Source organism: Grammomys surdaster, unplaced genomic scaffold (assembly GCF_004785775.1).
Source record: "Grammomys surdaster isolate TR1022 unplaced genomic scaffold, NIH_TR_1.0 129, whole genome shotgun sequence".
In the NCBI taxonomy this organism is placed as follows: Eukaryota; Metazoa; Chordata; class Mammalia; order Rodentia; family Muridae; genus Grammomys; species Grammomys surdaster.
The window spans coordinates 13,431,785-13,443,949 of record NW_021604587.1 but is presented as its reverse complement, the minus strand read 5'-3'; the positions used below and the strand labels follow the sequence as shown (position 1 = coordinate 13,443,949).

Below are 12,165 nucleotides of genomic sequence, written 5' to 3'. Positions count from 1 at the left end.
ACCCAGTCCCGTATAAGCCACTTTTCTTCTTTTCAGTTTTTCATTTTGATCTTCATTTCAAAATGAATGAAAGCTTTAAAATTAGGATCAAATGTATTTATGGAAAATAATTTATATTTCTTAAGAGCTTTAGTCTTCATTCCTCATGCTCTAATTTCTTTATGAGTGCCTTCTGCTTTCAAGTAGAGACATTTCTATGTAGCTCATCTGAGAAGTGTGGTACATGTATGGCTTGAAAGTAAGACGGTTTGACTGTGAAATGTTTGCCTAATGCAGAAAAAGAGATAAGGCAAGTTAAAGTTACCCATAAAAGTAAAAAGTACAAGACATAAGTGCCCAGAATCAAACCAGCAAGACAGAAGATTAATATTTATGTAGGTGAATGGATTTAAAAGCTTGTACAACCCAATTACATAACAGAGACAAAATAAGGTAACCCTTGTTATAACATCTTGTAAAGAAGCAGCCACATTACATAACTAGACTGCATTTATCAAGTAGCACATCCCACCTACACAGCTTTGGAGGAAGATGGAAGAAGTGGGAAGGAGAGGGAGATTTCTAAGGAAAAAGAAGGAAGAACAATGTGAAGTGTGTAGTGCTCCCTCCTGGAAAAACTTCTTTTACACTGTCCATAACATCCTTCAACAGCTTTGATCACATTAGACTTTGGGGTAGACAATGGTGTTCATTGGTTTGGAAAGAACAGGTTTGAGGCACTAAACAAAATATAGGAGAACAAGGAAGACTGGAAGGGGTGCTAAATAAGGATATGTTTATATGGAAAAAATTCTGCACATTGGGAAAGTGATGTTGGGTGTATAGAGAGGATAGTATTTGTGTCCTTGGGGGTATGTGTAGGAGGCTTGAGTTTCAGTAGGTGCTGTCACTGTCACGAGTAAGGTTGTGTGCTTTGCTAGTGTAACAGCATCCTGGATCAGTACGGGGAGAGAAAGCAAAGGCAGGGCAGTAAGGCCAGCTTTGTTACGTGACCAGTGGCTATGGAAATGCAATAAATAGAGCAGATTCCTCCTGGCAAACACCCTTGGGTATTTCTATTCTGTTTCTTCATCGTGAAACTGTGATGATTTTGATTTCTTTAGTGTCAAATCTTAAACAGTCATAATTCTTCTTGAAAAGGTGTGTATTGCTAACTCTACTCAAGTACACACCATGGGGAAAATCAAACTCCTAGCCAACTTTCCTGTTTGTTCCCCATAATTTTAACCACGTTAGGTTGTTGAGCTATCCAGGGAAACAGCCTCTTACCAAGTTTACCAGATAACAATTCTGTAGAATTTTTGTACTGCCTCAGAGTTGGGGTGACAAGTTTTGCTAAAGGAGATAAATTTAAAGAGCTTGCTAAATTAAATGTCACCTCTGAAGCTTCAGACATTTCACCATCTCTGCATTTGTACTGCTGGTGAGGAACAGTGGGGTCCACATCCCTATTCCTTGTGGAAGTTTACACTCATGATAGACTCCAGCTAGATGAAAGAAAATATGTCAGAGTACATTGGTCACAGCTCCTTTGATACAGACTGATCACAGTAAGTGACCTAGCTGGAAATGAACTACAGAGGTTGCCAGCAACAGGGGGAAATGTGCTTTCTAGAAGTAGTCAGACATGATTGCTAGATAAATGAACATTTAACAAAAGAAGTTAGATAATAATTGAATTCATACTTAAAGACTTTGGGGATAATTTAGTCATTTCACAGTATTAATTCCAATTTTATGGCTGCCTTTATTTGGCTGACATAAATAGCAGTGGCTTACTTTTAAATCTGCTGGATTTAAATTTAAAGGTTTGAAGAGAAACTTGACCAGAATGAATTTTTTAAAAACACCTTACTAATGATTAATTTTGATTGGCAACCATAATTCACCAATAAATGTTTATGCTGGCATCAGTGGTCAAGTCCCTGGCTATTTAGGTAGGTTCTTGATCACGCCAAGTCCTGTTTTACTGTTGCAAGACATCCACCCTGGAATTTTTCCTAGCCAGGAGACCCAGCCTCACTGGCTGATAGAAAGACTTGGCTCTTCTGAGCTCCTGACAGTGTGAGTTTTTTCAAAGTTCTTTTAGAACATTATGTTTTAAAAGCAGTGACAATTTGCATTTAAGAAGTTGATTTCTGGTGGATTTCAAAGGCTGCACAAAGGGAATTTTAAGAGAAGGTGAGAAAATAAATTGATCCAAAAATGGGACAGTACAAATACTGGGGGCTATGGCCCAAGATATATCTCAGTTCTGAACTCTTTAACTTTGTATAAGACTTGGACAAAGCTGCTCTTTGATCTGTAGTATTCAGTCAAGAACAGTTTGTAGAGGAAGGAGCAGCGATTGCCATATGTAGATCATCGTGTGTATGCCATCACTGACACTGGTGAAAATGACCAAACGGGAGGCAAAAGGCAGAGATCATCATGACCAGGATTGCAAGTGTGCGGAAATGGGATGAGAATCTACCCATGATGGATGCAGGGACTTACTTTAAATGCTGAGTAGCCACTGGTTGCGAAGGGCCTTAATATCAGTCTTTGTCTTTTGACATATGGCATTTTTAAATGTAGATTTGTAGACACACATGCACATCCACACATGCATACACACACACACACATATACACACGGAGATCAAATAATGAATAAAACAATATAAATATCAACTAAAGAATCACCTTCAGCATCAAAATTAAGACACCTTCATTAACATTGTTCCATCTTTATGTCTTGGCACACATATAGATTCATAAATAGAGGAAGTATGAATAGCTTTACAAAAATCAGAAAGATTGTTCTTTCTCCAGTCTTAAAATTTTAGTTCTATTATTTATTTCCTCCCTAAGGTACATAAGATTAATCAGTCTTTTCTACTTCATCGAATACCATGTCTTGGTATTGTGTATCTTTTGTGTTTTGTTTTTTATTTTACTTTATTTATTTATTTATTTATTTATTTATTTTACATTGTTGATGCTTAATGGCTCCATCTTGTCCTGGGACAATGTCTCTGGTATTCAATTTTTACCAGCATTGTATCGAAATGTAGTTTGTGCTCCCTACCTACAGCCCACTGTGTGGCCTTGCAGTCCCAAATCCTGTTTTGATTCTTCTCTACTTTGCTTCAGTTCTGCTCCTCAAAGTCTATAATAATGAGGATGTAGCAAGGGTACCATTGTGTTATCCTATGTGGTCTTCTGTGGTGGGTCGTGTGATTAGGTATACTATTCTTGGATCTGTTTTATAGCCATTGCTTCATGGCCTTCTAGACTGGGGTCATGCAGAACTTTAAGAAGGAATTGTTTTTTCCTTGTGATGAATTATTTGTTTGGATGTTAAAAAAAAATCTTCCTATTTTCCTCTGAACTAGGATGCTTTCCATAGTTGCTTTGCCCTCTTTTCATCTTGCTCGGATAGTGCTTTTCAAACATTCTGCCTTTTCCAATAAAATATTGGTGACTCTTGGCTTCCTTGCTTTGTCTGAGACCAGAATGTTTCCATTCGCAGGCTGTGGTCTGAGAGCTGGGTGTTAAGGCTTCATTTTGTTTGTCTTCAATGAGGAGACAACCAATGCTGTACAGTTTTTTGGAGGAGGTCTTGTTTTGCTTTTAACATTTTGTTATATTGCATTCATCAGATTTATATAACTGTGTGTATGTGTGCACACTCATGCTCCTGTTGGTGAGTGCCTGCGTGTGTGTGCATGTGCATGTCTGTGTATGTGTGTGCCTGATTTATGTGTACTGTTCATGCGTACATTTACGTGTTTGTGTGCTTCCATGTGTATGTCTGTGTGTCCATGTCCGTGCATGTGTGTGTGTATGTGCGTGCATGTAACCATGTGTGTGTGTCTGTGTGTGTATGTCTGTATGTGTCCGTGTGTGTCTGTGTGTGTTTAATGGGTAGAGTCAGTGATTCCTAGCTCCTCTTGATCCAGAACTCTGCTGCTTTCTTAGCTATCTGAGTTATTCCACAGAGTTAAACTCTGCTTCTTTCTGTTTCTGTTCTGCCTTTGTTATAATGATTTTTCTCATTTTTAAATGTATTCTGCAAGGCACTGTTTAAATCTTCCTTTACTTTTTTAACCTGAGATCCTTACAATGTTTTGACCCAAGGTCAGCAGGTTGTTTCTTCTCCCTTCGAAGGTGTCTGTTATGCCTGTGGGGAGATTGTCTGGAAGAGCTCTCAGCTCCTTAGGAGGGTGTTTGGATGAACCCCAACTGTCCTTTCTTTTTCACCTCCCATTTATAAGCTGAATAATGAGCAACACCCACAACTCACTAACTTTCTTTTTATTGGGAAAATCTTATCTTTTTCTCTTGACTTATTTTTTTCTTGCATGGATTTTTTATATATATGTAAAACCAAAGAGAGTGAGAACATTCAGAAAAGATGTGCTATCTAGATTGTTAACAAAGCAAAGCAAAGCAAAGCAAAGCAAAGCAAAGCAAAGCAAAGCAAAGCAAAGCAAAGCAAAGCAAAGCAAGAACAGTGTCTTTGATGTTTCAAATGCAAAACCTAACAAACGTGAAACAACTAAAGTAGACTGTCCATGGCATGTGAGGGTGTTTGCCATTCCAAAAGCAGGTAGGACGAGAAGACATCAGCATCCTACTGTATGTCCTAATGCTACTCTTTGATTTAGGTGACCTTCCCCCTATGGATAAACAGCATTCACAGGTGAGAACAATGAAATATGACATTCAATCTGATTGTCCTGTTGTACACCTTGCTGCTGGTAGAGAGTTTTGTATGATGGATCTGTCTCAGCATTGCGGTGGAAGTAACCTGACAACTGCATGGAAGGATAGAATGAGCATCTGATGATCTCTTCTTCCTGCCATTATGTGGACAGTTCCATGTGTGAATTCTTTTCAGTAAACATTCTTTTGACATTATACATGCTTTACAAGAAAAAAAATGCATATAAAGTGTTGTGGTTTTGCTGCTTAGTGATCTGAGTAAGGTCGAGAGAGTCTGACAGACTCACCTCAAGTTTATCTTTTATACAGCTCCGCCAGCTGTCTCCTCTCGCTAAGTATCCAGGCTCAGGGCAGTGAGGAAGCTCTGTGAACCACAGGGTCTATGGGATGCACTGCTGGTTGAGTGGAGGATTTATGCGGACAAGTATGGTGCCAGTCTTGACCATATGCTCTGCCGTTACCATTCATTCCATCACACTTCTTAAAGAGTTGGCTTTACTTGTGGTCTCAGAAAAAACTGTGAGTCACTTCATATGTAGTGTGTGTGATGACATGCCACATACAGGGGTGAGGACATTTCAAGTGTGGCTTTCACACTGTAAGGTAGCTTTAAACAGAAAGTTACTGTGCTTGGTGTTTGCTTTGAGTTTATATCAGCGCACTGTTTTTCAGCATTCATACTCCTCATTACACTCAAGACCTGTATCTCTAACTCTGAGAATCCATTCAAAATGCAAACTCTCAGACCCTCAACTCAAACCTATCGAATCAGAACTGGCAGTTTCACAAAATTTCACAGATATTCATGAACATCAACAGTTGCTGTTACTGTGTGTGCTGATGTAGGTGATACTTTCTACATGGAGAATGCTATAATCTGCAAGAGAAATGTGGATATAAATAGTCTCTAAACCCATAAAACTGATGCTCCCAACTCACATGAAAATTCTGCAGAGCTAAGGATGTGATAGCTCATGCCTGGAATCACCTAACTCAGGAGGGTGATGTATGCTGGCCAGTATTTTGAGGCCAGCCTGGCTCCAAAATGAATTCTAAAGCATTTTTTGAGCTACAGAGTAAATCATAGTATCAAAGGGGGAACATGGTGATTCAAAAACTACACCCAAATACCTGTTGGGTTTCATTTTCTTTTCCTTATAGGTTGGTGAAAATGTGAAGAGATGGTAATCTCTATATTGGGCATGGCCAAGAAATTGATGCTGGAGTTTCTAGGAGTTAGGATTTGGGTGGGAATAATCTCTGGAAATAGTTGAAATCGTGGCCTTTAACAGATACGTACACCCTATGCTCCTGGCAGAATAATTCAAAATAGACTGAAAGTTGAAACAATTCCAAGTGTCCATCCACGGCTGAATCCATAGAGAAATGGTATACATAGGCATGGTGATGCTATTCAGTGTTACAAAGTAGTTTTTTGGACTTGAGCTGGTAGATTCAGATGTTGAGAGCTGAATGATTCTGGGGAGCTCTCAGTTTCACAGTGGAGTGTCTCGCTGATGGCTTCTTAATTTAATAAAATTATTGGGAAGAGATGAAAACTGGGCAGTGGGACTTGGTTGGAGAAAGTAGGTCAAGGGGTCATGGTCACATAGGGTGTGTCTGATGCTCACAGATTTGCTCTTAGTCTGTATCCCTACTGCTATGATTACACCCACTCCCTATCACATCTCACCATCACAATATTCCGGCTCATTTCAAGCCCAAAGTGCTGCCTTCAGTTGACCCTCATGGCAGTGAGGAAGCTAATCCAGTCACATTATCTTGAAACTCTGAAGCAAACAGAGTCTTTGCTCTTGTTCGTTGTTTTATATATTTGCCACAGCCATGAAAACCTAGTAAAAAAAATAGAATTCTGGAAATTTCTAGTATGTGGATGAATTTGAAGTCATTAGGTTAATGGGCCAAAATATATGATTCTACAAACATGAAGTCCCTAAAAAGAGCTAATGTATAGAATGGAGTCTAGCAGGGACTGTTGTTTGATGACTACAGAATTGCTACTTGGGATGCCAAAATGGTGCTGTATACAAACAGAAGTTACGGTTACACAGCATTGCATACTACTCATTGCACTGAGTCTAACACTTTAAATAGTTAAAATGGTATGTTTATATGATTTTTCGTACAAAACAATAATGTGTCTACACAAAGCCTTGCTACACAGTGACAGCAGAAATTATACTCATCCAGATTTCTCTGACATGATATTGCTTGAAGAAAGTCATGTGTAAAATAATAGACAGCATTAAAAGTAGGAATCTCATTTATATAAAATACAGCAAGACAAAAGCCAAACAAGTATATAAGGAGTGCAACTAAACTGATTAAAGTAATAAGTAAAAAAAGAAAGCAAAGAAGCCTTATTATAAATGGTAGGTGTGTTAGTTCATGTTTTGTTGCTGTAATAAAAATGCTTGAGACAATCTGAAGTAGAAAAAAATGATGGTCATTTAGCTTACCATTCTGGTAGCTGCAAAATCTTGATAGCATGGGGCTGGACACTTTGCAAAACATGGCGGAAAGATGGAGAAGTTACCAGCCACATATAGTAAAGGCTAAGTGTGTTGGGTAGGCTCACTTTGATATCCTCTACTGGGAGTTAACACACTCTATAAATGTGCTAATGTCAGGTGAGGATGCTGTTTCCAGTGATATAATTACCTTCTACTTTGTAAAGGTTCCACTGCTCCATCCTGCCACCCAGACAAGCAAGTGCCCCGCAATCCATGTCCACTGTAGCAATCGGTTTATGCCTTTCTCTAGTGAGGATCAGGTGAGCACCAAGAGCACACAAGATGGTGCCTTGGAGAGGCTGTTGAACCCTGTAATGATCTTGATGGATTTTATGTGTGTGAAGTATACCTCACAGCATTTTTTTAGTAGAAATAAACTTATTCCATGAGGTTGGTAATGGGAGCGTGGGCATAACAGGGATTCTTTTAACCTTAAGCTGTTATCAAGTTTGTTAAGCCTCTAATTTCCACTGTATTTAAAATTTCACTTAAAATTACCATACCAGGAGATCATCAAATTATCTGTACTAGATTACTGTAGGATATTTTGATTTTGTCTTCAGTTCATATAAAGAGCCCAGAAAATACAAGTGTTTGTTTTGCATAAATGTCAAAATGATTGCGTTATAAATACCACTACCAAATTTACTTTGTCCCCAGAATCCCTCACTGGTTATTAGGTTGCACTTTGATACTCTACTTTTTTGGCTGAGAGAAAGGAGTGTGAAATGTTTAATTATTAGAAATAAAAAGGAAAAGAAAAACTGAATAATTTTTCAAATTAGAATCCGTTTGGTTAAAGTGTAGATGAAAGCAGACATCATCTCTGCCGAGGGGCCTCCTAGCAGCTAAGTTAACTTTCCTTTTCAAATCATACCTTAAATTTCTAGGTAATAATTCTGTTCTAGAAACAGATAAGAAAGTATGAATCACCGTGCAAGGTCAGGTGCCTGTAGGTACCCCTGGCCCATTGGGTGACTTCTTCTTTCCCCGCATGCCTGTCTTGCTTAGATTATCACCTTCAAGAAGTCAGGAAAGCTCAAAAACTCATGTGAGAGTCATGGAATTTCAAATAGGGTAAGAATTTGAATAGATGTTGTTACAATGTTCCTTTAAAATTTTGTTTATCTCCCAAAGCAGTGTCATGCTGAGGAGTCTGTGCTTCTGAACTTGAAGGCTTTTTCTCTTGGGGACAGTTGATTTTTGGGGATCTCATAGCCAGTAGTTGAGCAACTATTCTTTGTTATGATCGTTAGGCCTTTAGTATGTGTATAAAAGGATGCTGTCATGCAAGCCAGCCTCAATAGCTTTTAGAACTGTTGCTCTGTACTTCTCTTTTCCATTTGGACTATTGTTTGAATAATTTATTCTTAATCATTTAAAATAGGAAGGCACATTTTAGAGTGTTTAACCTTGCATCTGATGTCTTTAACATGCCTTCCAGGGTTCAGGGATCTATGCAGAACAGGGGTCAGAAAGCTTGTAAGAGCCAGAGGTTTTAGATGATTTTAAAGAAACAGCATTTTCCAGAAACAGTAGGGCAGCTGCACAGATGAACTCTGTAAAGTGTGCAAATGGGCACAAAATCTCACCCCTAGCCAAGAAATTATTTGCAAATGATAGCGTTTGGGAAAAGGAAAAATCTGTTTACTTCAATGGAGTGTCACTGGGCATATCAACCACACTGCTTGTGCAGGGGAAGTTGGACTCACTTTTTTAGTATCTTTTTTCATGTTTTTTAAGAGAGTGAAAGAACATGAGGTTGAATTGATAGGGAGTGGATAGGCTCTGGAAGGGGTTGAGGGACAGAGAAGAATACGATAACATACTGTACTAAATTTTTGAAAATAAATACAGAAGAAAATATAAACTCAGTGAGCTCTATTTTGTAATTAATTCAACAGTAAATATCAGATTTTTTTTCTTTTTTGTGAGGTAAGGAAGGGATACATGGTTGCTTTGTGTAGCCTTGGCTCTTCTGTATCTTGCTCTGTGGACCAGGCTGGATTAGAACACACAAAGATGTGCCTGCCTCTGGATTAAAGTGTGTGCTGGGATTAAAGTGCACTACGACTGTCTCACTAAACTCTGACTTCTTCAAGTGAAAAGAAAATATAAGTTTTTGTTTCATTATCTCTTCAGATTTCCACGATCGTTTTCCTAATTGGCCTTTGTGCACCAGAAACAAAGAAGGTGCAGACAGCTCAGCTAAAAGCTTTCTATCTGCCTGTTCGTCATTTTGTGATTTCTACCCAAAATATTCACCAATGTGTAGGTAGAATGCATAGAATATATCCCCTAATACTATTTCCTAAGTGTGCTATACTTGAATTATTTTCTTTTACTTCCCTGCTGATTTTTCTTTAAGAAAAGCAGAAGAAAGGGAAGCATCAGAAGAGTACAGACAAATCTTATTGTCCAGCTCTTCTTTGTGTTTAAAAATAATCACACAGAGGAGAAGCAACATGTTAGCCAAGACGCTTGTAGATTGTGTCTGTGGTCATAGTGGTTTTAACATTTTGGTGAATTATTTTTACTGCAAGCCTCACAGTTGGGTTTTGTCCCAACAAGTTTCAGTTAAATGTCTTATTATTTCCTTTAATCATATTTTCTCCTGTGAAGTTAATAAAACATCACTATTGATGGTTTGTTGGAAGGAGGCTGTTAGGTATGACTCTATCTCCTGCAACATCGGTCATGTGGCATTCCATGCAACTCTGAGCTACATTGGGGAGAGCAGCTATGGTGCCTGTGATTTGGGGACTGGCCTCTTTATGCTATGCTGGTGTCCTCAAACTTAGCTTTTACCACATGATCCAAGATGGTTGATTCAGCTCCAGCTTCATAGTCACTTACCAGCAAGAAGCAGAGAGAGAGAAAGGGATTCTACATATTGCCAGAGGTCAGGCGTATCACCCAACACAATTCCACTAGCCTGGCTTAGTCACACAAAAGGGTACTGGGAAATTTCATCTCAATTTTATAGTCTTGCACCTAGCTAAAATTGCAAGTTCAGTTAGTACAGGAAGAACAGAGGGTGGGTATTGGAGGCTATCTGACAATCTGACACAATATACAAAACTCTAAAGAAAAATAAATGTCATTCATAAATCTTCCATTTTTGAGTTTGGAATACTTCCTCCCATTACTTAATTGCAGAACAGAATTATGCTATATGATGTTTATTACTGTCATTCTTTAATTTAGTAAGATACCCTAAACATTTCCTTTATTATTTAAGGTCCATCAAAATACTACTTTAACAGCTGCATAGTATTATATACTAGGGGTATACATGCACATAATATATTTCACCAAATTCATATTTTTCAGTATTTAGATTTTTTGTAATTGTTTTAGACACATTGGTGTTTATAAATATTTTTGATGAATGTCTAAGGTGTTTAACTTGGAGCTACAATAAATATTATAAATTTTTATTATGTTTTCTAAAATGAGCTATCAGAAAAGAACATACCAAGTTATACCCCAAATTTATGTATAAAGATACTCACCATATGTACTCTCCCCATGATTTGACATTTTGGTATGGATTATTGTTTGAAAGTTAACACTGATTTCCTATTATTATTTCCTGTCTGCTTTGTTATGATCACCGTAGGACCTTCAAAACAAGTTCTTGGTAATTTGTCCATCTAGCTTAAGATTTCTCCATATGACGTCAGTCTATTTTAGTAATGGAGTTCTGAAAAGTCTATGATGAGGAGACAGTTCATCTTTAAATATCTTTACTTACTTAGAGGAAGCCTTTTGTTTCTTAAACAAACATTAACATTCCTAGAAGTTGTATCTGCTAATACATATGGAGCAAATACTTACCTTTACCTAGTTGGGAATCCATACCTTGCTTGCATGAGTGGAGATTTGACAATGGAACAGACAGCTCATTACCACCCATTAGGGCCCTACTGCTCAGTGCTGGCCTCGGCTTCTTTTAAGCAGATCTTTCTCATTTGGGCCTTGTTTCTTAGATTTGCTACGACAGGGTTCTTTGTTACTGTCATTTCCCATCAAAACACTTTCTCTATAGTCTGCATGAGGAAGGAGTCTTAACAACACTGGAATTTTATGTCTTTGGAAGACATTGTGATTTTTCCCCCTATCATGCCAAGGATGTTTTCCCTCCTCTTGGAATATGAAAAAGCTTGATTCTGTATATGACTAAAAGATACTGACAAAAGATTCTGGAATCCAGGGAAGTATTTTCACACCACAGACTTGCCACAGTTCCTTGAACTCTGCTCATGCCTCTTGTTTCTGTGGTCTCTGGTCTCTTGCTCTAGGCTGTTGGTGGGGGCTACTTGTCTCTTTTGCCTGTTCATCCTGGGTCAGTCTAACAGGCTTGCTCCTCGAACTGGTGCTTTGCTTTTGCTTTTTATATTTGGCTAGTTATGTGTGCACTTTCTAATAAATGTGTTAATTTTGCTGAGGTGTTTTTCGTTCTCTCCTTTGCTAGCCTAGCCTGCCCAGCCCTTGTCTTCTCTTTATACCCTACTCTCTATTTTTTCCTCTTCTCCCATTCTTATATTCTCTTTGTTTACAGAGTCGCTACTTCAGGAATTGATTGATTCTTTAAACCAGATGCTTTGCTTGTGTTTGCCCTGGTAAATATTCTTCCTAAATGTATGCTCTTTGTTCTGTTCTTATAAATATAGATAGGCAGGTAGATCAGTATCATTAGAGATTAAACTTTTGACACTTTTTTGTTTCTTGTGTAATAATGAATATACATCATTGGACAAAGCAACACTACGAAGTAGGTATGATATTTTACCACAGATGTAAAATAATGATGGCAGGAAATTTCAAACTTTTGACTTCCCAATCTATCTATCTTCATTTCTTTGTTTCCTTCCTTCCTTCCTTCCTTCCTTCCTTCCTTCCTTCCTTCCTTCCCTCCC

At 38.1% G+C, this 12,165-nt stretch overlaps 1 protein-coding gene across 1 annotated transcript in view; it reads left to right on the top strand.

The window, feature by feature from the left end:
* LOC114610746 (1-phosphatidylinositol 4,5-bisphosphate phosphodiesterase beta-1-like) overlaps positions 1-12,165 on the top strand; it is a 204,224-nt gene that overhangs the window by 113,464 nt on the left and 78,595 nt on the right. Inside the window, exon 3 of the mRNA XM_028755354.1 lies at positions 7,408-7,503. Coding sequence (XP_028611187.1) covers positions 7,408-7,503 — 96 coding nt within the window. The remainder of the gene's footprint in view (positions 1-7,407; positions 7,504-12,165) is intronic.